This window comes from Amorphotheca resinae (assembly GCF_003019875.1).
Source record: "Amorphotheca resinae ATCC 22711 unplaced genomic scaffold M430scaffold_7, whole genome shotgun sequence".
In the NCBI taxonomy this organism is placed as follows: Eukaryota; Fungi; Ascomycota; class Leotiomycetes; order Helotiales; family Amorphothecaceae; genus Amorphotheca; species Amorphotheca resinae.
In genome coordinates, this window is record NW_020194477.1 from 988,474 (window position 1) to 1,013,623 (window position 25,150).

Below are 25,150 nucleotides of genomic sequence, written 5' to 3' on the forward strand. Positions count from 1 at the left end.
CGACCGTATTCCAATTCTATATCAAGCTCCCATAACGCCGTTGTGCAAACTATTCATTGGTGGGGCCCCGCCACCAACATAGTCTGACACGGATACAGCTGCGACTGGTACACTACCAATACCCGGTACCGAAGCGCCAGAACTCCCTGCCGACTCTAGTTTCAATATCTTACGAAGGCTATCTTCCATCCCCTTAAGATCAGCGCTTCTAGTTCCGGATGAAACGCCATATGAGGAAACCGGAATTGGAGAAGTTGCATTGCGTGTGAATGTGCCAATAAAATCGCTTGTATCCGAAGAATGTCCATACATTCTAGAAGGTGTTGGTGAAGTTCCATAATTAAGATGCCTATCAGGTGTCTTGGTCGGGGTACTTGTAGGTGTGACCTCTTGACGCAATCCAGATGACCTTCCAGATGACCTAGGACCATGGGTTGACGTCTTCAAGTCCTGAGTAAATGGGTAATTATTGATTTGTGGCCGTGGAGATGCCGCAACACCCCTTGATCCACTAAAGGGGAGAGATGAGCTTCGATGTTCGGTTGATGTTGAGGACGTATTGGATGAAACCAGCCCATTTGTACCAGAAGGGGTAGCAGAAGGCCGTACTGGTGACAGTAGCTGTTGATCCGAAAAAAGATATGCTTTTAGAGCCTCAGACGTAGCTGTCTGTTTAGCGTCTCTGGTCGACTTTTCATTGGATAAAGGGGGGGCATGTGAGGATCGGGCAGCTTTGATTCGTTCAGAATAAGGGGTGGAAAATGCTGACCCATATGGAGTGCCTGGACTGGCGGGACCATCCAATTCCATGGCAAACATCCCGCTAGAGGAAATTCTATTGGCGTGGCGTGGTCGATTTCGACTTGCAGGAGCCGATGGGTTCTGATTCGCGCTTGGAGATTCAGGGGGAGGCTGGTAAGGCCCGGTAACAGCAACTGCTGTTTGAGTAGAATTGGCACTGCGTGCCCTTGCCTTTTCCTCGCGGTCTGCTTTGAAAAAGAAGTCCAGAGGAGATTCTTCCCGATGAGATTGATGATAGGAGGCCGGCGCAGGTGGAGGTGTTGGCGACTCCGGCAAGGAAAGTTCCTTCAACGACTTGAGACCCTTGACACCAGGTGACTCAGGAACGGACTTTGAATAGAAGCTGGGGATGGGTAGAGCCGACGGAGCAGGTGACGCATGGAAAGTCGGGCCGGCATATGCTGACGGGGTAGATATCGGTTTCGCAGATGATGGCATGCCTGCGGATTGGGCGCCTGTCAAAGGCGGTGTGTTGTGGTCATTACGTGCCATGGCGGGAGAAGTCATGACATTCTTAGATCTCTTATTGCGAGGCTTCTGTTTTGATCCAGTCTCGGGCGCAGTCGGGTTTGTCCTACTCTGGGAGGAGTGTTGACAGCTGTTGTTGTCTCTCCGGGGGGTTCGGGGAGGTGTGCTAGGATGGACTGAATGATTCATGTCGAGCTGAGGATTCTGAGCGCGTATTTGCAAGTTGAGATGGTGTGGGTTTTGAGGATCCTGGGATGATGCTGTCGCTGGTGGCACCGTCGCAGCACTTCGGGTATGCCGATGTCCTTTTGGATGGACCACGGTAGACATGTCTTCCTTGGCCTATAAATAAGCAGCCGCAGAAGAATCGGAAGATATGAGATGAACAAATAAAGCACGCGGAAAGTAACAAGAGGTCGAATGCGCGCGGAGAAGGGTGCGCCGAGCAATCAAAGGCGGGTCGGTGGACGGCAACGGCGACCTAGTGGTAAGGAGGGGGGCGGTCACTCGAAGAGGGTCGTGGTATTTGGCAGTATCGGTTGTTTCTGAGGATTGTTTGAGTGAGACCGAGGGATAGAAGTGGTCCTTTCATTGTCAAGATGGATGTGGTAGGATGAGGGTTGTTATGCGACAGGAAGAAGAGGAGAGTCAGGCTCAGTCCATTTTGAAGTGCTTGTAGCTCCAGCGGTGGCGAGGCGACAAGGCAACCGGCGGCAATGGGCGCGCTCCCATCACACCAATCCTACCGCATCTCAGGACATCACCTTCGAGCATCCCCGTACCGATCCCACTGTCCCGGCAGTTCTCGACACCTTGACCTTGGTATCTTGGAGCTCGCACATCAGGCTTCTGATTGTCCTCTCCTCTTCCTTTCTCTGCGGCACCTAGACTGGGGCCTCTCGTAGAGTGGAAAAGCGCCTGGCCGTCTACCCACGCCTTGATACTACCCCTCTTATTTTCCAACTCTCATCATCGACCAGCAACCCCGCCCACCTCCAGTTACAACACAGGCAGCACCATGGCCGACGTTGATATGACCGATGCCCCTTCAACATCTACAGCCCCTGTCAAAAAGGCGGTTGGCAAGGCCAAAGCTGGCGCCGAAGGAGGGGATGGCAAGAAACGGTTCGAAGTCAAGAAGGTGACATATTGCCTACCATAGCATGAATATACGAAAGCTGATTGTGAATTAGTGGAACGCAGTGGCTCTCTGGGCTTGGGACATTGTTGTCGACAACTGCGCCATCTGTAGAAACCACATCATGGATCTATGTACGTCTCCGGACAACTGTTTAGGATGAAGCCCGCTACTAACAAACACAAGGCATCGAATGTCAAGCCAACCAAGCTTCAGCAACTAGTGAGGAATGCACAGTGGCTTGGGGTATTTGCAATGTCAGTAGAAAACACCCTTCTCTGTCTTGATGCTCGCTCACAATCATCGTCTAGCACGCCTTCCACTTCCATTGCATCTCGCGTTGGTTAAAGACTCGCCAGGTGTGCCCACTTGATAACAGAGACTGGGAGTTCCAGAAATACGGTCGTTAAGGGATCACAGGAAAGGGACATAAAGTGACGATGGAATACATGCATGATTACGACCAAGATAGCAATGAAAAGACTATACGGGAAGGTTCTGAGGCAGCATTTTCATACTGGTCTTCGATGCTGTATAATGGCGCATAGAAGGAAGATCCCAAAGCACGGCGTTTATTTGGCATAGATTTCGGGAACATCTGACCCAGAGGTATCTCCCAAATCAAAGACGTCTTTGTCTTGTCTCGTCTTGGCTCTTTTTTATGTGAATCTCTGCGGAAACCTTACTGTCCCATTCAAAGATTTCCCAGAGGTATCGTATCCCATAGAAGACGGATATATTAGTCCTACATTCCATTTCCACAAAGTAGGCCCCGGTAATTCATGATTTTGATGCCACAAAAAAACGCCTTGGTGTTCCCAGTCCCTGCGTCATCCTATAAACTTGCCATCCACCACGATGCTCTGAGAAGATACCTCACTTCCTACTGGTAGCCATCTAACCGGATGTCGATTGAAGAACGGCCAGGGAGGTACGACAAGGGCGAAGGTCAGGGCAGTTCCACCCAATCCGAGGAATAGTGCCAGCTTGATATCCTGAATGAAGAAGCCCACGATGAATGAAATAACCTGAACCATCATTAATTCCTGGGAGCTGGCGCAGCAAGGGAGGAAATGCGTACTCCAACAATAGCCAGCAGCGCCGTTGCGAGAAATTCTGCCAATCGCTGTCCTTCAAAGTCAATCTGACCCTCAGCAACCTCTCTAACCTTGTCTAATATCTGGTCGGCCATTCTGCATGTGTGGTGAAATGGCGCTTCGAATCTGGATGATGCCTAGAGTTGTGATGATCCTGTCAGTTGGAATTCTGGCGTTTCGAAGCGGGCTGGCACGTGATCAGGCTGGACCTGCAAAGCAGGAAGCTGTGAGTAGCGATCATGGAAAGACGGTGCGTACCTAGCGATAATAAGCGATACAACAAAGGAAGAGAGGGGCAGAGTACTCTTGTAAGACCTCACATTATATAATCTACCTATCTGACTAAGGCAAGGAAGTAAACCTATACAAAGAAAGAGTCAAAGTCTTGTGTCTTTTAAAGATGCTTGATCTGAAACTCCACTTTCTAAATAGTATAGTAAGGTAGCTATCTGGAGCTTGTGCTGTAGGTAAGATAGCTGTAGGTGCGGTACGGTACGGGACTTACCTGAACTATCCCTTGTTTAGTTAGCCACTTTTTTCACGACTTTCTTCGAAAAAAACCCCTCCTTCACCACAACCTCACTTCTATAATCGACTTCAACTACGACATCTTGACTCCCAGTACCACAGACAGAACTCTATTGACCACTGTTTTGAGTCTAGACCGCAAGTGGAAATCTTACCTCGAGAGACGCCTTCAGCAACGTTATTTACGCGCTGTTGGTCCTTACGATCTGCTCCTTGCCGATTCAGCCTCACATCCATATCCTACGTTATACGACACCCGTGGCGACAATAGCCTCTCAATTTCTCAGGACAATCCCTATTTGTCTTAATCGCCTCGGCGGCCTCCGACCATAGAAACCACCAAGTTGGCGGGACTCGTACTTCACAAGTTTTCCTTCATCCGACCGCTTCTCGGTCCAAAAACCTGGGCCTACTGCGGGGGTGACAAGAAACCTCCATAACTGGCCTTCATCAGAGACAAAACCAACATACATTGCATCCAAACCACCAATCGAATATCGGGGTAGAGGCTAGACGACCCATTTATCAACCAAAAAGAGCTGTACACGAAACAATCTATGCAAATCCAACTTTCAAATTGACGCCATCACGCGGTGGGCGCTCGTTGCGACCCACCTAACAATCGAAGGCCTTTCTCATTTAGCTATCTTGCAAGAGTTCTTTCGCACCACGCATCGCTTTGTCCTTGGTCCTCGAAGAATCAGTCCTATTACCCTCCAGCATAACGATTACCAATCACGATTATGTCTGAACCAGAGGACATCTCCCTTGACACGGGGTACAGCACTCCAGTTCCCGAGCTAGACGACCACAGACATCAGTCGGTCTCAGTGCAGAAGCCTCGATCCAGACGAGGCACTTTCGAGACTGTGCACAGCGCAATGGCACGCAATCCATTCAATCCTGACCTTGGCCTTGTCAATGACGGGTTGCTGCAACCAAGAGCCCGAGATTTTGAAGAAGTGATCGTTGACGAAGAGTCCGGAGGCCCTTCCCCGCAAGCTGGCCGAAATGGCCCGGATAGGAGCCGCCGCGGGACTGTGACAACTCTTGACCACCGATCAGTCTCTCCTCCCAACTCTGTGAAAGCTTTTGCCGATGCTCGGCGTCGTGAGCGTGAGCGTGAGCTCTCCATCTCTGAACCCAATTCTGTCAAAGCTTTCGCTGAAGCCCGACGTCACGAGGATTACGACCTTCATCGGACTGTATCAGGAGTCAGTGGTCGAAGCCGTCGCACCCGACGCTATACAAATGATAACGATGGCAAAAGCTTTGCTCTCTCTAGCAAATCGGCCGAAGACGATGTTTGTTTTCCTTTGCATAACTCTGCAAATAAGGACGAGCTCCAGATTGATTTTGAAGGTCTTGAAGACTTCATTGCTGAGGAAGAAAGTAGCGCGAAGAATTCCCCAATGAAACAGCCTCAACCACGTATATTCTATGATCTCTCTCAGAAAATGGGGCAGGACCCGACCATCTCCGCGGATGGCGATGTGGTCTCAGCCGGATCTCCTTCAGTGAATGAGAAGAACGAGAAAGATGATAGTAGTTTGCGTGAGTTCGATATGGATTATTCCCAGCCGGACATCAACAGGTTCGAATACTTCTCGTCGTTAGGAGAGTCGACTATTCACGCTGCCGAACTTGGTGGTTTGATCCTACCCGGGGAAGATATCCGCACACTCTTCACGCTTCCTCAGGGTGAGGATGAGGATGGTGTCTGGTGGTTGAACATGAACAATCCGACAGATGAAGAGATACGAGTGATCTGCAAAGCCTTTGGAGTCCACCCTTTGACCATTGAGGACATTGGGACACGGGAAGCACGTGAAAAGATCGAGCTCTTTCCCTCATACTATTTCGCCTGTTTCAGGTCGTTCCAGGTCCAAGAGATCGACGATGGGCAGCAGTATGAACCCTTTAATATCTACGTGGTGGTATTCCGTCAGGGAACTCTTAGTTTCAGCTTCTCGCCCAACCCACATGCTGGTCACGTCCGAAAGAGGATCACGATGCTTAAAGATTACGTGGCTCTAAGCAGTGACTGGATATGCTATGCTCTGATGTGAGTAATACTCTCCCCCAAAACACAAAACAAGCTGACTGTGGTAGTGATGACATTGTCGACTCGTTTGCCCCAATCATCACCAACATTGAGCTCGAGACAGATATGATCGAAGACCAAGTGTTCATTGCGAGGACCCATGATATGCATGCATTCCTGCGTAAGATAGGCATGGTTCGCAAGAATGTCATGGGCCTAATGAAACTCTTGGGGGGTAAAGCCGATGTTCTCAAGGGTTTCACTAAACGCTGCAATGCCAATTACAAGGTCACACCTCGTATGGATATCGGCCTGTATCTTGGTGATATCCAAGATCACGTCGTCACCATGATGACCAGTTTGGCTCATTTCGAGAAAATGCTCTCCCGCTCACACAGTAATTACCTGGCTCAACTTTCCATTGACAACATTACCCAGGGCAACAATGCGAATAAGGTCCTCAGCAAGATCACCCTCTTGGCCTCAATCTTGGTTCCTCTGAACTTGGTCTGTGGTATGTTTGGTATGAATGTCGAGGTCCCCTGGCGAAATGTTGACAATCTTGGACCCTTCTTTGGCATCCTAGGTGTCCTTATTCTTTTCGTCATAATCTCCCTTGGCATTGCGAAGAAGTACAAATACATATAATTCTGGAGAAAGAGTCGGTTGTTGGATTGATTCAGTCATAAGAGGTCTGCCAGTTTTTGGGCGCTTTTCTGTTACGCTTACCTTACCAAATCGCCGTTCTTGCTCCTGCAATTTGCATTTCGTTGGTGTCTCGCCGACGATGATAATATCGCGGATGTCAGAGTTTACGTTTATTAAGGAATCGTCTTCTACTTCCGTATGTCATCTTCGCGGACGTGTTTAGCCCTAGAGTAGCCAGCAATAAAGCATAGATTCATGGTTCGCTGCTGATGTTGAAAATATTTGTCTCAATTCAACCAATCGTGGGAGAGATCATGTGCGAAGTGAGATGCGGCTCGGCCCCCTAAGATCACGTGTTACTTTGATGCAAGTTCGGCGCATCATAAAATTGTCGAGCTCAAGGTTCCAACAACTACCTAGGTACCATTCGACATCCCTGACCTCCACCTCACCCTTCCTAATCAACCCTCCCTATTTCCTACGAAGAGCAGCAGATCAACATGGACTCCCCAACTACATCCCTCGATCAAAACATTGATCTCTCGAAGCTCTCACCCAAAGACAAGCAAGAACTTCAACAATTCATTGTGAACGAGAGCCAGAAGTCTAGAATACAACAGTGTGCGTCTTCCCCTTTCTTCTCCTGCTCCAATCCACAACACTACGACGGCCGGCAATAGCTTTGCGAGACATTGTTCCAGTCTTCATTGTCTGCTGGCGATTGTCATGTCTTGTAGAGTTGCTTCTGAAAGAGCTTTACTGACGACCGTGGTGATATAGCGGTGCATTCCTTGACCGATATCTGCTGGAAGAAATGCGTGACCGGGACGATTAAGAGCGGCAAGTTGGAGAAGGGAGAGGAGAGCTGTACGCAAAACTGCGTGGACCGGTTTCTGGATGCGAACTTCACGGTTATCAAGCACTTGGAGACTATGAGGAGGCAAGGATAAGGGATGGATACGCGCTTTAGTATAAGAAGGGATGGGGACATATGGGTAATGAATAGCCATATTCGGGGCTTCAAAAAAAGCGTACGAGTTTCTGGATGGGCCTTGTATCAATATTTGTAACATGGAGACGAACCTCACTCTTTCGGCCGATATAAAATGGAATAGACGGATTGGCTGGGAGTCACGGCCAAATCACAATATTGCAGGGTATTTAGCAGTTCCATCACGGGATTGAGAGCACTTTATTTGCTCTTCTGATTGGTATGTATCTCATATACGCCTTGTGAATGCAAGTGGTGCCCGCATATGTCGCAACGACTAGACCCGCTGGTAAAATCCATAACCACATCAAAACCTTTTCCCTTGACATCCAGTCATTTTCTTATCTAGACAATGGCGAGCTTGGTAGCGGCAATATCCAGAGCATCAACATCAGCGGTCAGACGGGCGAATGCCTTCTTTGTTCCGTCAGGTCTATGAATGGTATAATTAGCAAAAGTTTTATTCGTGAGGAACAAGTGAAATGTACCGGATGAGGGTGTTGATCTTGATGGTGTCGATGTCGTAAAGCTTCTTGAGAGCCTCCTTGATTTGTCTCTTGTTGGCCTTGGTGTCAACGATGAAAACCAAGGTGTTGTTCTCCTCGATCTTCTTCATGGCACTCTCAGTGTTGAGAGGGTGGATGATGACCTTGTGCTCATCGAGACGAGGTTGGTGGGCAACAGACTTTCGGAGGTATTTGGGCTCGCGGGAGAGTTGAAGGGTCTTAGGTCGGTGGAAGGTGGTTGAGAGGCGAACCTTGCGGACCTTGTGGGAGTGGACCTGAATCTCTGTTAGCATTGATCGTGGTTTCTGGGTTGGTGTTGAAAAAACTTACGCCCTTCAGGGTGGCCTTCGCGGCAGCACTGGCTTGCTTGCCAGCCTTGGTGGCGGCACCTATAAACACTTACGCATCAGCAATCGCTCTTGATGAACTCGCAATAGCTGCTACTGCTGGTGCATATGCCCTTCCTCATCGTCGACTCGTGGTCGACCCTCCAGATTTTCGCATTCGAAAATCGAGGTCGCAGACATGTCGCACGATGATGGCGGAGAACTCAGTGGGTTGGAAAGGAGATTGTACCTTTCTTCTGAACCGGGGCCATTTCGAAAGGATCTGTTTCCTCGTTGGGTGTTGCTGTAGTTAGTTGACGACGAGTTAATTGGCAAGATTCAAAAGAAAATCGTTTGTGGGAGTTTCTCGCTTAAACTATCGGGGCTTCTAAAGCCCGCGTCACGTGCTTGGTTACCGCCGTGTGATACCTTACCTCGACTTCCCTATTTTTCCAGCTGTTGGCCTACCTAGGTATGCTGCAATAACTTCACCACAGGGATCTACACGATGACCAACGTGAAAAAGCGTGTCAAGCTAAAGTCGCTATCCCAAGGTCGTCCACGTACCGTCAAACCGGTCTCTTCATTATCCAGCAAAGCAACCAGGACGCTTATACGGAAACATCACACGCTCGAAAAGCAAAGAGCGAAAGCTCTTGCAGATGGCGATGAAGCAAAAGCAGCTGCTATCGCAAAGCAGATTGAATTACATGGTGGGCTTGAAAGTTACCAGCACGCCAGCCTTATTGGCCAAAGCAATGACCGAGGTGGTGATAGTTCGAAGATATTAATGGAATGGTTTGCACCTATACTTCCCGCGCTTAAGGAACATGCTGCAAGCGGACAACCAATTCGAATGCTGGAGGTTGGAGCATTGAGCGTTACGAATGCTTGTTCCAAGAGCCATCTATTCGAAATGGAAAGGATCGATTTGAGGAGTCAGGCAGAAGGCATCAAAGAGGAGGATTTTATGGAAAGACCTCTCCCACGTGATGACAAGGACCAATTCGACATCATCAGTCTCTCTCTAGTCTTGAACTACGTTCCTGATGCCATTGGAAGGGGGAAGATGTTGGAACGGACACTGAAATTCTTGAAGGCCCGACAATACCCAGAAGGTGGTCTTCGAGATTTCCTTCCTAGCTTGTATCTGGTCCTACCAGCGCCTTGCGTCACCAATTCAAGATACATGGATGAAAGCAAGCTAGAGGCGATTATGGAGAGCTTGGGCTACGTTAGAGTCAAGAGGAAACTGTCAAATAAGCTGGTGTATTATCTCTGGAGGGCGGTAGCACCAGTCCCCAAGAGAACTACTGCTTTCAAGAAGGTCGAGATCAGGTCTGGGAAGAATCGGAATAACTTTGCTATTGTTCTGGCGTGAGCACTTATGCCTGCTACTGTATGGGATGGCATTATCTGCTGTGATTGGATTGGTTGGGGTTTGAGGGTGTCGACACTGCATGATAGGTACCCGATCAAGAGCTGAGAGGGCCATAAAAGTAGGCAGCGCGTTTGTTATTTTGTTATGAATGAATAGATGATGTTGAGGGGAATCAACGATACTTCACCCTTCACCCAGGTATATTGTGGAAGGCAATATATCGGAATTTTGCTTACAACAATCTTTGGAGAGAGGGGCAGGAAAGATATCCTATGAAGATCTCGGCTTGTATATAAAGTAGTACTACTGTACGCGGTAGAAGTTTCATGTTACGGACGACGAATGGAAACGCGATTGCTTTTCGGTATACAATTTCTATTCTGATATCCCTGCTTCTTTCTTTACCATCATCTTTCTGCCTTATCGGTGAACCGCGCCCATTGGCTTCGGAATCTTCAGGACTGCTTCTCTTTTCCGCCAGCGAGCTTATAGATACGCATGCGCCGATATGCAAGCAATTAGCAACGTTCTGGTCTACAATGTCGGGTTCCCATACGATGCTCCCCACCTGTGTACCTAAACAAAGTACCTAATGTTGTGCATGCGACCTTCGAATTGACGAATCACGATGGCCCCACCGATAAGAGCAAGACTGACTGGCCCGAAATCTTCTGACTTACCTTAACGCAGGATACTTCTTCCTTCTCTCATCCATCTTCTCCAAACAAGACTTTTCCCGCCAGCTGTTTCTTTCCCTGACTAGAAGGCCTTTTATTTCTCACTCTTTTACTCTACCTTTACGCACAGAGTCTTCCTTGAAGCCACGAGACCAGCCCAAAGAAGTTTCCGGCTATCAATGTGGCAATGCCCCGAAACCCTACGAACTGGGACGAATACCAATACGGTACTTCCCACAGGAGCTCGATCAGCAGTTCTACTGGGGGTCGTAGCGTCCATCTCAATGGAGAGGGAGAAGCAGAGGTCCCATATGGCGAAAGACAGGAGGGTGACGATTCTGTTCTCCGCAGACGAGGGCAAGTTATTCGTGACATACTGCTAGTTCTAGAAGCTGATTGTAGGCTCCAGATCCTCGATGGCTATGCGCCTAAATTCCCTTACGCAAGTAGGAGGCGTAAATAGTATTGGGAATTTCGCCAGAAGCTGGACACGGGCTGCAGGTTTCCATGAAGCTACCTCACGTCGACCTTCGTTCATCTTGGCCGATTCAGACACAAATAGGGGTGCGGAGGATGCAATCACGTACGGGAGGACAGACACTGAGTATGGAGGGGTACCTCGAACGTCATTAATTAGAGCACACCTAGAAGCGTCGAGACCCGGACACGATATTGACGATGAATCCCTTGCCCCAGAGGTAGAAACTGGCGGTCGCAGAGGAAGTGATTCCGCCTTTGCTACTACGTCTCTTCTGGCCACCCCGTCTGCAGGCAGTTACGGCACCTCTTATGGAACATTGCAGTCCACCTTGAGCGAGTCTTCTATGGCCCATGCTGGCCAACTATGGAGACAGCAGCAAGCAAGTAGGGTGGATGAAGGTGGAAGGGAGCCTCTCATCGTCAAGGAAGTCGAACAGGATGGGAAGATCGTACTTGCCGTTGCTGGTCAATCCACATTACCACAGACAATCTTTAATTCCATTAATGTTCTAATCGGAGTAGGACTTCTTAGTCTGCCAATGGGCTTTAAATATGCTGGTTGGGTCTGTGGGATGACTTTCCTCCTCCTTTCGGCCGTGGTGACTTCTTACACAGCGAGGTTGCTAGCCAAGTGTATGGATGTGGATGCCAGCTTGATCACTTTCGCCGACCTGGCATTCATTTCCTATGGACAGAATGCCCGGATAGCAACCAGTGTGCTTTTTATGCTCGAATTAGTTGCTGCGTGCGTTGCTTTAGTAGTTCTGTTTGCGGATACCCTCAATCTTTTGATCCCTGGAGTCGGTGTGGATCAGTGGAAGATATTGTCTGGACTTCTTCTAATACCCCTCAATTTTGTGCCATTACGATTGCTCAGCTTCAGCAGCGTGGTTGGGATTTTTTCGTGTTTCTGCAGTAAGTATACTCTTTTCTCGCTTCCTGAATTTACCCCTGAAATGCCGACCATTCCACGAATGTTTGGGAGTCCGGACACCTGTTGATAATCTACGACCGATTTCTTTACTGTTATCGGTCAGTACCAAACCGACATCCTAAATGCTTAGGTAGCCATCTGCTGGGAACTTCTGACTAAAGATACTCCTAGTCGTCCTCATCCTCTTTGTCGACGGCATCATCAAACCCGAAGCTCCAGGATCCCTACGTGAGCCAGCTCAGACCTATCTGTTTCCCGAGAACTGGCTCACTCTGCCTCTCTCATTTGGCCTGCTTATGTCACCTTGGGGAGGGCACTCCGTATTTCCCAATATCTATAGAGACATGCGGCACCCACAGAAGTTCAAGAAGGCGGTCAAGGTTACTTTCAGCTTCACAGTAAGTCGTTACCATAACATGTTACTGATCTGTGAATTAACTATATTTATTAGTATCTGCTAGACTGTGCAACCGCAGTTGTGGGAATCCTCATGTTTGGTGACGGCGTCATGACAGAAATCACGGCCAATCTCATCCAGACTTCCGGATACCCACGCTCCCTCTCTATAATCATGAGTATATGCATTGCCATCATCCCTCTGACCAAAATTCCGCTCAATTCCCGGCCCATCGTCTCGACCATCGAGGTTCTCTCTGGGCTCGATCCACAAGCCCTCTCCGGCTCGCCTAGCCTCACCGGCCTGTCCGGGTACTCGCGCGGCCTCCTCAAGATCGCTATCCGGATCCTCGTCATCATCTCGTTCGTCGCCATCGCCATCGCCTTCCCGGAGTTCGATAGCATCATGGCATTCATGGGATCCACCCTGTGCTTCACCATCTGTGTTATCCTGCCGCTGCTGTTCTACCTCAAGATCTTCGGGCGCGAGATCAGCATGCGCGAGAGACTGCTCGACTACTTCTTGATCGCGGTCTGCTTTGTCCTTGCCGTCGTCGGGACGGTGTGGGCCTTCCTCCCGAAGAGCTTGGTTGGTGCTGAATGACACTCCATTAAGGTGTTGTAGAAAGCCAGGGAAGCGGTTGGCTTAGGTAGGTATATGTACATACCTTATATATATAGAGAATGCCTGGTTTCCGGCATCGGCACCCTGCTTTTTCCATCATGTCTAACATACTCTTCACCTCCTACGCAACCTACGTTTGTGGTTGAGACGTACCATAACAAATAATAGAGAAGACATGGGATTTTGTAAGTCTCACCACGGCATACGTCTCTTGGCTTTGGACCGAACTTTGCAGTCCTGGCAAGGGAGGGAACTCGATGTTCGGCGACTGGTGGGCATGGCTTGTAATGATGTATACATACAGATTATACGCACTCAAATGTATGTGTAATATATAGTTATACAAACACACACATGCACACGCACCTACAATACATTACGAATATTTGCACACGAGATCAACTGAACCCGATATCACAGCTTATCAGATAGGAATAGGAACCCGGGTGGGGATACGTGTATATTCTAGAGGAAGAGTGTATTTGCACTTCTTGCTACGTCTATCCACGCATCCCTCATCTCCGCTTGCTGCTTGCAAAGGACCAGTGGGACTTGAGAGGGGGGGCTGAATGACTCTGTACTGGTTAAGCTGGGCTGTAGCTAAATGAAGGAATGAATAGTATGCACGTGATCAAGGGTGTGGTTTATATCTGGACTCCAGTCCAAAACATGTAGCTGTTCTTAAGGCATAGCATGCATCCTCCTCTCCTTCCTCTCTACCAATTACCCCCTTTCCAGCTAGTTCTGCACGCCCGCGATGCGCAGCTCATCAAACGAGCTGATAACAAGCTGGCCCTCCCTGTCCTCCGGCGACAGCGGGCTGTTGCCCTCCCGAACCACGACGCACGCCTGCATGCCCGCCTCCTTGGCAGCGCGGACCTCGTTGACGTTGTCGCTCAAGAACAGCCACTTAGCAATGTCCTCTTGCCGCGTGCCCGCGATCTTCCGATAGCTCGCGCTGTCGGTCTTGGGCCCCGCGTTCACGGTGTCAAAGTATCCGGAGAGAAGCGGGCGCAGGTCGCCGTCGGTGGTGTGCTGGAAGAGCAGCTGCTGTGCGGGCACGGAGCCGGAGGAGTAGATGACGATGGGGAGGGCGGCGCGGTGGAAGGCGCGCAGTACGGGCGCGACGTCGGGAAAGAGCGGGCATTTCAGGGAGCCGTTGAGGTAGCCTTGGGTCCAGAGGTAGCCTTGGAGGGCTTTGAGGTAGGGGATTTTGAGATCCTGCGCCATGAGGGATTGGACGTGGGCGAGGAGGGCGGAGGGGCTGGAGCGGTGCTCAGCGGGGAAGGCGGAGAGGTAGGGCTGCAAGGCGGGAGAGTCCCATTCGGTGGCTAGGGTGGTGGGGAGGACCTGGAGGGCGTAGGGGAACTGGAATGTGGGTTAGTGAGGTATTTCTCTCGCAGGGAGATGTGGTAGGGGGAGATGGGAGAGAGAAGACTAAAGACTGAAGATTGAAGATTGAATAGTGAAGAGTGAGAAAAGGGGGCGGGGCGCGAAGTCGCGTCGACAGAGTGGAACACGTGATCTCAAGCCAAGGGGTGCACGGGGTACACGGGGAACACGGCCCTGAATGAAGACGGCCCCGCGGTGATGCTCGTGGAGGAGGAGGGGGAGGGAGAGCGACACCAGAAATGGAGTCGGCGGAGAATACAACGCCCTCGCAGCCATGCATCCAACCGTTGACTGTTTCCCTGAGCGGCAACGTCATGCTTGCTTGCTCTGCGGTGCCACTTATCCACCATCTATCTGGCATATATCCCGAACCTACAGTATCTGGCATCTTTTCTGATAACACACGACGGCGGAGATCGAAGAGAAGAGGAGTGCGGCCAATCGTAACGAAGCCGGCGAATCATGACAGGTCGCTCTGGACTTTCAATGTCGTAACGCTTTGGGCAGCAGTGTAGGCCGATCCAACGACTATCAACCACCACCACACACCACCAAGTTGATAATTGGCCCTCCTTTCTGCCCGCTTGCAGTGGGAGCGGGCTTTGCTGGTGGCCGCGGCACTTGCGACAGGCCAGAAAGACCAGAGCCTTTTGATCAGCAGCATCCCACTTGCGGTTGGGCACAGCAGCTCTGCACTGGACTGACAGCGCGCATCAAATCGAGAGGGAACAGGTGTCGGGCAGAGAATGAAGAGGAAGCTGAATGGCAGAGAGCAAGGAGATGAGCATGTCGATAGCTTACCAGGACATCTTTGACAAAGGAGATCGGACACACCGTGCCTTCTGCAGGTCGACAATTGTCCCGTCAGCTACGGCCTCGCAGTGCACGTGATCATACCATATTGGTTCGAGGACGAAGATATATGTCCATCCCCGTTGCAGGAGAGGGGTTGGGCAGAAGAGGAGAGAGGGGAGGAATGAGCGGGGGGTTGGTGGGCCAAAAAAAGGAAAAAAGAAAAGAAAGAAAAACTTACCGATATCTAGGAGGAGGACGTGGACATCCATCGAGGGCCGGCTTGCCTATGGCTCTAGATCTCGATAGTAGGGAAGATGTAGCGGTGAGCAGGGCAAAAGAGATTGACCAAAAATTCAGACTTTTTTTTCCTTTCACGATGTTCCGGCCGCAAAGGTCGAGTTCGGGCGGGAAGAGGACCCCGTCGTAGGACTAAGGTGGTCTCAACTTCTCTCAAGTCTCATGCAGGACTTTCTGGCCAATCAGAATTAATCAAGAATAATTAGGTTTCGCGATATGCCAATGGGCACGCAGATCTACGATTCGGATTCTCTTTGTTCTGAACCCCAACTTTTGGAGGTGGTGTAGGGAGGAGCACCGCGAGTGGCTGAGAGGAGTGGTTGGGATAAGATTGTGATGGCGGTGAGAGAGGATCTGGATTCTGGATGCTGGATTGAGGAGGATTCGACCAGACCGACGCAGGTGACAGTGATGGACGACCGGCAGACACTATGGAAGTACTTGTGTGATTGATTCAGATGGAGCAGATGGAGCAGATGGTTCAATGTGCATTGTCTTGAAAGTTGGGAGGAGCTTTGGTCTTCACCGTCGATCTACTGTGCGGCATCAATGTCTCTCTAACGCCCACGCTGCTGCAGAAGCTCGAATCCCATGCTCTCTTTGTTTCGTCGACTACTTTCAGGAGTTCAGGAAGTCAGGGGCAGCCTTGTCGATAGGTACTTCAACCCCACAGCACGGTACAATGATACAACGATGCGATGACACGGTCGTAGTAGTTCCTCGAATCCTCGCATGCTCAAGCCTTACCGCCACGTCCATCCGGTCTTGACAGGTTGTTCCTCGGCAGATCATGGATCTTTGACAGGTCAACGGTGAAGATTCTGCAGGCAGTACATTTCTGCTCCTTTGTTGTTTTCTTCTTCTTTTGTCGTGTAGATGAAGATCAACAGACGAAGCGGAAGGGGGGAGGGGCAAGGGACCAGGAGTAGTTCTTCCGGTAGATTATTATCATTGGGTTGTAGCTCTAGACTCTTTCACGGCGGCATGGGGATGATGGGAGGGATCTACGAACGGGTGCCATCAGGTACATTATGACTCTGCCTTACCTCTAATTAATATGTTACGGTAAATAACATCATGGATGTCAACGACACACGTCTAAGAGAAGCAGAAAAGCAGAGTCAGGACTCAGGATCGCCCAGCAACGAATCGCCTTGCTGGAGGGGAGCGGCGGGGAGCGAGCTGAGCAGATTAATCACTCATTGATGCTCGCATTGGCTCGGGAGGAGAAAGAGGGTCGGGAACTCTTATCGAGAATCGAATCGACAGGTTCGAGAAATCTCGCCATCTTGAGATCTCGAGATGCCCCCCCTTTTTCAACGCTCGAACGATTGTTGTTGACGACACCTTAGTCACACGAGCACGACCAGGCGGGGATGAGCACTGCTACAGCACTCTGATCGGCCAGCATCCTACTTGACTGACAGGACAGCGTGAGGCCAAATGGCTAGTGGGAAAGAGGATCACGACGTCGTTGGTCCTACAGGTCGTGGAATGTTTTGTTGTTTTGTTGCTTTGTTGCTTTGTTGTTTGTTTACTTGTACCTGGTGTTTTACTTTGTACCTGGTAACTGGCAAAGATCGCAAGGCGTAAGGTAACGCGTGTCCCTCCGCAATGCTCGACCTTAGGTACCTAAAGGTACATCGGCACCCTCCCGCCGACAGTAGACTGCAGAGGTACCACTTAGGTACAGTAGCCGATGGGGTGCAGGATGCTGCAAGCTGTCCGGTCCGTAATCGCAGGAACAATAATACCGCGAATAATGTAGGAATTATACCGCGAAATATACGGAGAATGCGGAGAATACGACTAATACGCCGCGTGTGCACTGCACAAAGATATTTATTACAGACGTAGTCTTTTATGCATTTATGCATCATGCGCATCCAAGGGCGCGAACTCGATGACGGCGCCGCTCGGTTGGCCAATCAGGAAGCGGCGGCGCGACAGGCGATGGAAGACGGTCGAATGCCCTGGTGGCTACGGCGGCCCAGAGGTTTCGACGTGTTTCGAAGACACCGCAACCGCCACCCAACCACGCTGCCCGCCGTGTTGTGCCTGGGATCTGAGGCCGGCCCCCTGCTATTCTCAGAACCCCTGTCGCGCCTGGAGGCTGCCGTGCGCCGTACGCCCTGCCTGCTCTGGGCCTAGCGCCTAAGGTACACGGCGCGCACCCACCTCACACCTCACAGTGCAGCGTCCCACCGTACTCATCTGTCCTCTGGCCTCTCTACGTTCACCTGCGTTCCCTTCCCGTTCACCTCCCCTCCCCATTCCCATCCATCCTCCACCATCCTCCCACCTCCTTCACCTCCTCTTCTCTTCTTCTCTTCCTCCCCTCATCTTCATCTTCATCATCTTCATCCCCCCAAACTGCTTGTGCTCTAGAGACTGGTCACATCTATCGTCATTCGCAGTTATCCTCCGTCTCTCTCTCCTCCCTCCCTCTTCTCTCCCTCCCACCTCTCTTCCCGCGACCCCTGCTTCAAGCTGCTGCTCTCACCGACAACACCACTCCACCCAACAACAACAACAGCTTAGCAGATCCGTTGCAGACCAAACAACTGCTGTGGCTACTCCTCGAGACCTCCTCTTCTCTTTATATACCGTCCGATCGATTCATCCTCCCTCGAGAGCTCCGACCGGCGATAGACGGCTTGGCTTGTCCAGGAAACGCAGCGGATAAGGCGGACGGAGAGGCCAACTCTTCGACGACCTCTTCCATCAACCCGCCTTCAGCAGCATATGGTTCCCTCGTCCTCATCACCGATTGTGTCTAGATAGACTGTTCCCAACCGATCAAGACAACGTTGGCACGAAACTGCAAATCGAATTGCGAACGTCTAGCTCGCAGACCAATCGAGTCATCCAGCTGCCCTCGGCAATTGACCTGCTTCCGCTGTCCTTTCCGGGTCAACAACACCCCTCCACCCTTCACCACGATCTTCCCATCACTACTATAATCCGCGATAATTGACGATACTCTGCAATTGACACTTGTCTCTTGCGCTTCCTTGTTCCTCGCTTCGGTCGACGCCCCCCTGATCGAGTCCAACCAACGTTCTACACTCTTTCCTATCACGGCATCTCATCTCTCGGGCAGCACGTTTACTCGTTCTCCCCCTGACGTTCTCATCTTGTTCCCAAACTCATTCGCTCTCTACGAGATCAGTTGACTCCCATGTCAGCATAACGACTTTCACTGCTTTCCTTCACGGACCTCGTCGTCCTTTGTCACTGTTTACGACCCTACCAACAATCTCTCTTCTCTCTCTTTTGTTAGCGATTCCAATACCCTATGAGCCTCTGACCTACTACGATACATCCGGAGTTTTCGACAGTTACCCTTTTTTTCTCTCGGCGGTTGGGACACATCTATTACAGCGTTGCTAGTTTGCTTATTGCTCCAACGGTTCAACTTCTCCATTCCTCGGCCTACCATCTTCCCGAGCCTTGCTCCTTGTGACAACAGTTCCGTTTAGAGAAGACAAAAGCCTTTCCATACTGTATTGCTCGACACAAACAAGTCTTCCGGACGGCCAAAAAACATCTCGGTTTTGTACTACTACAACTCACCACTTCGCCTTACGCTTTATTTAATTTGCACCTTGCTCGGCCTCCTCTTGTCTCACATTAACCCGACAACCGCCCACCTTCTGCCATCACACACAAACCACTCATCATGCAGTGCCTCAGAGACAAGTTTTATGATGGGGTCGTCCTTGATGGGCGATTCGAGACCTTATCTCCCCTTAATCATGGCTCTTTCGGCATGGTCTTCATGGCCAAGGACCTGACCAATAATGAGATGGTTGCCATCAAATGCTTGACGAAGAGATCTGCCTCGGGCGACTCTGATTCTTCCTTTGCCATTGACGAACAATCTGAGGAGCTAGCTTGCCACGCAAGGCTCGGATCTCACCCCAACATTGTCAATCTAATCCATTCTTTCGAGACTGAGGCCCATGTCTACCTTGTCCTCGAATACTGTGCTAGGGGCGATCTCTACGAAGCCATCCGTACGGGAACAGGGCCCTTGGAAACGGAGCACGTCCGACGATTCATGCTTCAGCTGGTCGATGCGGTCGCCCACATCCATTCGAAGGGCATGTATCACCGAGACATCAAGCCGGAGAACATCTTCCTGACCCAGTCCGGGGACGTGAAGCTGGGAGACTTCGGTCTGGCTACCTCGGAGAAATGGACATATGAAACGACCGTTGGGAGCGACCGCTACATGTCACCCGAGCAGTACGACTCCGCTGGTGCCGGCTACTCCCCTGAGCAAGCCGATATCTGGGCTATCGGCATCTGTCTCCTGAACATTCTGTTCTCGCGCAATCCTTTCACCACCCCGACCGAGTCGGATCCACTCTTCCTGGATTTCTCTCGAGACAAGCAATCCCTCTTCGATGTTTTCCCCACCATGTCACAGGATACTTACGAGGTCATTGCTCAGTGCATGAGTCTGGACCCACGCAAGCGCTCCCTCGAAGGTGCTCGTGATGCACTGGAGCGGGTAGTCAGCTTCACCACTTTCGACGAGGCCCTGGACGACTTCCATACGGCGGAGAGGAAGGTCGTTGCGAGTGGCAACCGTGAGCCTCTGCGGACCCCGTCCATCCAAAGTCCTCAGATGGATACCGGCTCCTTCCCGTGGGCGAAGGCTTTACACGCAAATCCTCAGCCATTCCGTCAACTCTCTGCCATCCCGGACGACGAGAGCTACCAGTCCGAAGACCTCTTCCCAAGCTCGGAAGAAAGCAACAAGGATTGGTTCTCTGTTGGCGAGCAGACGCCTTCAATGGCATCGGTGCTCGATTCTTCCCTTGGTACCTCGATGTCGTCTCTGGCTATTCGACGACTGAAGAACGAACCCCCCAAGGCCAGCCTCCCCCCCGTTTCCGGCTCCTTGCCCATCGCCATGGCTAAGCCCAAACCCCTGCCATCCATGGCTTCAATCTTTGGCAGGAAGAATGAGATGGTCTCGAAGAGCTGGAGTGATATCTGGGATGAGGAGATAGAAGAACAGGAAGCCGAGAAGCAGCTCAAGACACGCCAGATGCAGAACTCGAGGACCTACAGTCATGAGAGCAACAAAGAGGATGATGCGAACCGCGGAGGATCCACCGTGGCGGCGAAGAGCCCGTCATTTGTAAATATCGCACAGTTGAACAAGGAGACTGAGAAGACGGCGCCCGTGGATATCGATGGGGATCTAGTTGCGGACGGTTTCTTCTTCCACGAGACACCACGCCATGAGACACCACGCAAGCCGGTCCCGCAACACCACTTCCCTCGCTACTCGCCACCGTCGAAGCGGAGCACTTTCGACAAGTGGACCGCGCTGGGAGAACGTCGGCGAGCATACACGGGTACGTCGGAATCAGAGAAGTCTCCGGAATCGTGGAAGGTTCGGCGCAATATTGGATCTGGCTTCGCTGGGTTTGGAGCCGGGGGTTGGGATAGTAAGGGGAACAACAGTATGATTAAGGACAGGGGCAAGGAGTGTCCATGGATTAGGGAGAAGGATAGGGTCCGGGATCACCACGAATACATTCATAAGGGCAAGCCCCAGGTTGATCTCGGTGACCTTGAGTGGGTTGGAGGTTGGAGTGACCACCTTCACTTGTAGTTCGGTTCTTCTCTCGTACGCTTCAAGACTGGCAACGGCATCGAGATGACTTGTTCAGAGTATATCATTATTGGACGGGTTTTAAGGTGGCAGGATCGGTTTGGAGGTAGGGAGGCAGAAGCCTGGACTCGCTTTTCTGTGTATGTAGATTTCTTCGGACTTTGAAATACCAGAATATTACCCACTCTACAAAATGTCTTCGCTCACCTGTGACTGCGTATATCTTTGTTGCTAACGAGGTGGGGGGCTGCTGGGCAAGACCCTTTGGACTTCTGATTTACCCAAATGATTGTAATCTCAATGGCAAGAGCCTATCCATACCCTCGCAGTATTCAATCACTAGACTTACTTCCAGCCTACCCAAATAGCCGTAGCCTTTCAACGATTTCGAAATTGATCTGGTTTCCCATCCCCTCACTAAAAGAAAATAGAACATCTAAATAGTCTTAACCTCCGAAGGTGCGTGGACTTTAAGGGGCAAAAGATTTTTGGATTGATCAATTATGGAGGAGGTGGAATAGGGTGGGCTAATTGTTATCACTATAGGACAGAGGAAAGGGGGAGTGAGGTGTGAAGTGAAAGGAGAGGAATAAGGGAATGAAGCGTGAATCATGAAGAGAAGTAAAGAAGTGAAGAGATGATGATGATAGTTATTCACGTCCGATAGACTTCCCTAGATATATAAGGACGTGCTAAGAAGCCAAGTATAAAGTCCTGTTTATAAAAGCTAAAAACTACAATAAGTAGAAAAAGACTCCTTGATCCTGCGGTGTCGTAGTGCCCTTATACTAGAAAGCATTTCTTACTCTCTATGTATAATCAGTAGGACGTTGTGACTATAACGTCTTACGGTGGTTAGATAGTCTACTAGATATTATAGAACGTTGGCTATAGAGAGGTGCCTAGACTCCAGAGGCTTTAAAGCTAGATCTTGAGCTTAACGTGAGTTAAAAGCTTTGTAGACAGACCCACCAATAGGTGAGCCTTCATACAAAGGCGTAATATCAAAGACTCCTCAAAACCTCCCCAACCCCCCCCAAAAAAACCCTTAATCCGTCCTACGCTTCTACGGAACCGCTAAACGCCTCCTCTAGCCCCCTCTATATGTTTATAGTCGTAGAAAGGGCTAGGTAGATTCGAGACCGTAAAGGGAGTGTCGATGCTAGAAAATCTCTTCGAACGCTGGCTTTGTTCGGTCAACTCAGTCTTAGCTCTACAAATTTGTAGGATGCACTATGTACAGGTGTCGAGTCTTCGCAGTCTGAAAGTGAAGAGAGAAATAAGGGAGTAGGGGTGGAGTAAGAAGAGGGAAATAAGGGAGTGAAACGTGGAGTGAGAAAGAGACAAGTAAAGAAGTGAAGTGTAGGACATAGCGGGGTATGGCTTGAAGTGAAGAAAGAAAGGTAAATAAACAGGACATAGGAGGGTACGAAATGAACCGAGAAGAAATACGTACATACAACATCTCATTTCTATCTAAATCAACCTAGTAAAGAAGTAAAGTGTAGAACATGGCGGGGTATATAAACCGAAGTGAAAGAAAGGTCAAGAAGTAAACATTTAGTAGTAGGGTACGGAATAAAATAAAATAAAATAAAAAAGAACAAATCTCATACATACAACATCTCATTTCTACCTAAATCAACTAGTAAAGAAGAAAAGTGTAGAACATGACGGGGTATGCAGACTAAGGTAAAAGCAAAGTCAAAAAGTGAACATCTAGCAGCGGGATATAACTCAAATAACGTAAAACATCTCATCTCTACTTAAATCAATCTAGCAAAGAAGCAAATTGTAGAACATGGCGGGCGTATAAAGTTAAAAGAAAAGTCAAAGAAGTGAACATAGCGGCGGTGTATAGAATGAAATAAAATAAGACAAAAAAAGAGAATTCTATACATACAACATTCTATTTCTACCTGAATTAATCTAGCAAAGGAATAAAGTGTGGAACATGATGGCGGGATATAAAGTTGAAAAGTCAAGTAGTGAACATAACGGCGGGTCATGAAATTCGATAAATCAGAAAAGAAAACCCCCATACATACAACATCTCATTTCCACCTGAATCAACCTAGCCAAGAAGTAAAGTGTAGAACATGACGGGGTATAAAGAGAGATAAAAGTCAAGAAGTGAACAATTAGCGGCAGGATATAAAATGAGATAAATCGAGATAAAATAAAAACAAAGAAGAAAAGAAAATCCCATACATACAACATCTCATTTCCAAGCAACTCCTAAACGCCATTCCCAACAATCCCATCCCATGCCATCCCACCTCTCTCATCCCCGTCGCGGAACCCGCCTACCAGAACCGGGAATACTCTACTCCGGAGGAAAAGGGGGGGACGGAAACCGGCAGAGCCGGCGGATTGGCGGTAACGGCGGAAATCCGGGGAAGGTTGGTGAGAGAGTGGGGGGCTGAGGAGCGAGCGAGCGGGTGGTTGATTCGTGATCTCGTGAGTTCTTCTTACCTGAGGATGACGGGAGGATGTGTTATTGTTATTATCATTATTATCGTTATTATTATTATAGTAGTAAGGAGCGAGAGAGGGGAGTCTGGTGGGTTTATTTTAATCTTCTTGCGTGTTGTATACGATATGCGATACGCGCGGATGTCAACCTGCAGATAGCTATGGATGTAGTGAAACGTTGAATAAATGGGGGCGGTGCGAATTGCAAACCGCAAATTGCAAATTGCAATATCAATTTTAATTTGGGCAGCGAGACGGTGTGATATCGAATGCTGGGTACTTCTGTAGATACAAGGACAGCCCAGTCTGCGATCTATCACATGTGGGTTTTCGTCATGCATCATCTCATCTCATAGCATGTCACATCTCATATTCTCATATTATCTGCAGAGATGACGGCCTCAACAATGATGACAACGCTGTAGGAGGTCGCCCAAGAAACGCGAACCCGAGGATAGCCATCATATCCTGCACGTGGGGCGCACTTCACTTTTCTTCAAAGCACCTAGGTCCTAGGTACTTGAACTGATACTGATTGATGCCCGGCACCACCGCACGCCACCCGAGTTCCAACGCCCGAGCCGCTGAGGAATGAGAACGACGGTCCTGCTGAGCCGGCGGGTATACGGCTGGGCGTGTGTGGTGGCGTTAACCGACTGCTTCTGCGGCTGCGGCTGAGTCGGACCTGCAATCGAGATAAAGATAGAGATTCGAGATAGAGATTGAGATTGAGATATGGTTCTCACTACTCACGGCACAGGGTCTTGATTTGCGAGACTTGGCCCGCGGTTGGATGTGATCGCCCAGGATGCGGAACCGCATCTTCAGCGAGGGTCATCATGCATATATATGTACGTCGCCCAGAGAGAATGATGGTCACATACATATCAGATATAAGTCTCATATCTACCCCGCGTTTTGTGCGACACAAGGTTGTTTGCAATGTTCACTGATTGATTCCCCCCCTAAACCTCTAGCACCCGTACACATGCAGACGTCTTGTTCCCTCCACGATTGGCTGAGATATGATTGACTGGCATGGATGATGAGCCATGATGTGTGTTGGTGTTGCGGGCGGCAACCCAGCGCAATCACCGAAGCCGCTGTTGCTGATGGCTGTATGGATCCGTCGGGCTTTGAGAGGGAACATTCGACCCGCGCTGCAATGCTGCAACGCTGCACTACTCGGGCCCACGCAGATCGCTGCAGTTGCAATTCTGCTCCAAGCACACAACACCCTCACTTACTACACGTCGTCAGGCTTTGGGCTCATTTGATGATGCACAAGCAAGCCCCGCCTCCCTCACTCTGCTCGTTGGAGTCATGTATCCCTCCACACGTCTCTATATCTGGCCCATTCCTTGAATCCTGTCCGATGGTCAACTTCAATCGCTTATGATCACCCTGCAAACCGAGAACTCACCGAGCCGTGTGAAATCGCCCAGTCCATCGGCGACGACGCCATCGAGGAACATTCTCCTCATGCCTTGATTCTGCAGGTTCTTAATACATGCAT

General features: G+C 50.0%; 11 protein-coding genes across 11 annotated transcripts; 7 read left to right on the plus strand and 4 right to left on the minus strand.

Annotated features, from left to right (window-relative positions):
* Positions 1–21: 21 nt before the first annotated feature.
* On the minus strand, positions 22–1,599 carry M430DRAFT_19768 (hypothetical protein; the record flags this gene model as incomplete). Its single annotated transcript, XM_024864142.1, has 1 exon — positions 22–1,599. One exon carries the CDS (start codon positions 1,597–1,599, stop codon positions 22–24), a length of 1,578 nt encoding a protein of 525 aa, XP_024720308.1.
* A 417-nt stretch (positions 1,600–2,016) lies between these two features.
* On the plus strand, positions 2,017–2,892 carry M430DRAFT_122465 (hypothetical protein). Its single transcript, XM_024861850.1, has 4 exons — positions 2,017–2,410; positions 2,463–2,541; positions 2,594–2,664; positions 2,719–2,892. Exons 1-4 carry the CDS (start codon positions 2,288–2,290, stop codon positions 2,815–2,817), a joined length of 372 nt encoding a protein of 123 aa, XP_024720309.1. The 5' UTR covers positions 2,017–2,287; the 3' UTR covers positions 2,818–2,892.
* A 345-nt stretch (positions 2,893–3,237) lies between these two features.
* Positions 3,238–3,599, minus strand: M430DRAFT_19770 (hypothetical protein; the record flags this gene model as incomplete). Its single annotated transcript, XM_024864144.1, has 2 exons — positions 3,238–3,435; positions 3,489–3,599. The coding sequence occupies 2 exons, from the start codon at positions 3,597–3,599 to the stop codon at positions 3,238–3,240; spliced, it is 309 nt and encodes a 102-aa protein (XP_024720310.1).
* A 1,176-nt stretch (positions 3,600–4,775) lies between these two features.
* M430DRAFT_51141 (hypothetical protein) lies at positions 4,776–6,724 on the plus strand (the record flags this gene model as incomplete). The annotated part of the gene is made up of 2 exons (XM_024868192.1): positions 4,776–6,097; positions 6,145–6,724. The coding sequence occupies 2 exons, from the start codon at positions 4,776–4,778 to the stop codon at positions 6,722–6,724; spliced, it is 1,902 nt and encodes a 633-aa protein (XP_024720311.1).
* Positions 6,725–7,132: 408 nt separating this feature from the next.
* M430DRAFT_141199 (hypothetical protein) lies at positions 7,133–7,674 on the plus strand (the record flags this gene model as incomplete). Its single annotated transcript, XM_024862700.1, has 2 exons — positions 7,133–7,345; positions 7,505–7,674. Exons 1-2 carry the CDS (start codon positions 7,225–7,227, stop codon positions 7,672–7,674), a joined length of 291 nt encoding a protein of 96 aa, XP_024720312.1. The 5' UTR covers positions 7,133–7,224.
* Positions 7,675–8,034: 360 nt separating this feature from the next.
* M430DRAFT_42786 (hypothetical protein) lies at positions 8,035–8,862 on the minus strand. Its single transcript, XM_024867580.1, has 4 exons — positions 8,666–8,862; positions 8,552–8,610; positions 8,204–8,496; positions 8,035–8,148 (listed from the first exon to the last, which is right to left on the minus strand). Exons 1-4 carry the CDS (start codon positions 8,688–8,690, stop codon positions 8,061–8,063), a joined length of 465 nt encoding a protein of 154 aa, XP_024720313.1. The 5' UTR covers positions 8,691–8,862; the 3' UTR covers positions 8,035–8,060.
* Positions 8,863–9,030: 168 nt separating this feature from the next.
* M430DRAFT_35464 (hypothetical protein) lies at positions 9,031–10,293 on the plus strand. The gene has a single exon (XM_024866745.1). The coding sequence runs from the start codon at positions 9,056–9,058 to the stop codon at positions 9,926–9,928; it is 873 nt and encodes a 290-aa protein (XP_024720314.1). The 5' UTR covers positions 9,031–9,055; the 3' UTR covers positions 9,929–10,293.
* Positions 10,294–10,653: 360 nt separating this feature from the next.
* Positions 10,654–13,288, plus strand: M430DRAFT_35465 (hypothetical protein). Its single transcript, XM_024866746.1, has 4 exons — positions 10,654–10,962; positions 11,015–12,000; positions 12,191–12,417; positions 12,471–13,288. The coding sequence occupies exons 1-4, from the start codon at positions 10,793–10,795 to the stop codon at positions 13,017–13,019; spliced, it is 1,932 nt and encodes a 643-aa protein (XP_024720315.1). The 5' UTR covers positions 10,654–10,792; the 3' UTR covers positions 13,020–13,288.
* Positions 13,289–13,574: 286 nt separating this feature from the next.
* M430DRAFT_248719 (hypothetical protein) lies at positions 13,575–15,752 on the minus strand. The gene is made up of 3 exons (XM_024865149.1): positions 15,466–15,752; positions 15,234–15,274; positions 13,575–14,408 (listed from the first exon to the last, which is right to left on the minus strand). The coding sequence occupies exons 1-3, from the start codon at positions 15,494–15,496 to the stop codon at positions 13,779–13,781; spliced, it is 702 nt and encodes a 233-aa protein (XP_024720316.1). The 5' UTR covers positions 15,497–15,752; the 3' UTR covers positions 13,575–13,778.
* Positions 15,753–17,402: 1,650 nt separating this feature from the next.
* M430DRAFT_42790 (hypothetical protein) lies at positions 17,403–18,361 on the plus strand (the record flags this gene model as incomplete). The annotated part of the gene is made up of 2 exons (XM_024867581.1): positions 17,403–17,642; positions 17,717–18,361. 2 exons carry the CDS (start codon positions 17,403–17,405, stop codon positions 18,302–18,304), a joined length of 828 nt encoding a protein of 275 aa, XP_024720317.1. The 3' UTR covers positions 18,305–18,361.
* Positions 18,362–19,108: 747 nt separating this feature from the next.
* Positions 19,109–21,159, plus strand: M430DRAFT_141213 (hypothetical protein; the record flags this gene model as incomplete). Its single annotated transcript, XM_024862701.1, has 2 exons — positions 19,109–20,655; positions 20,707–21,159. The coding sequence occupies exons 1-2, from the start codon at positions 19,207–19,209 to the stop codon at positions 21,157–21,159; spliced, it is 1,902 nt and encodes a 633-aa protein (XP_024720318.1). The 5' UTR covers positions 19,109–19,206.
* Between the last annotated feature and the right edge of the window lie 3,991 nt (positions 21,160–25,150).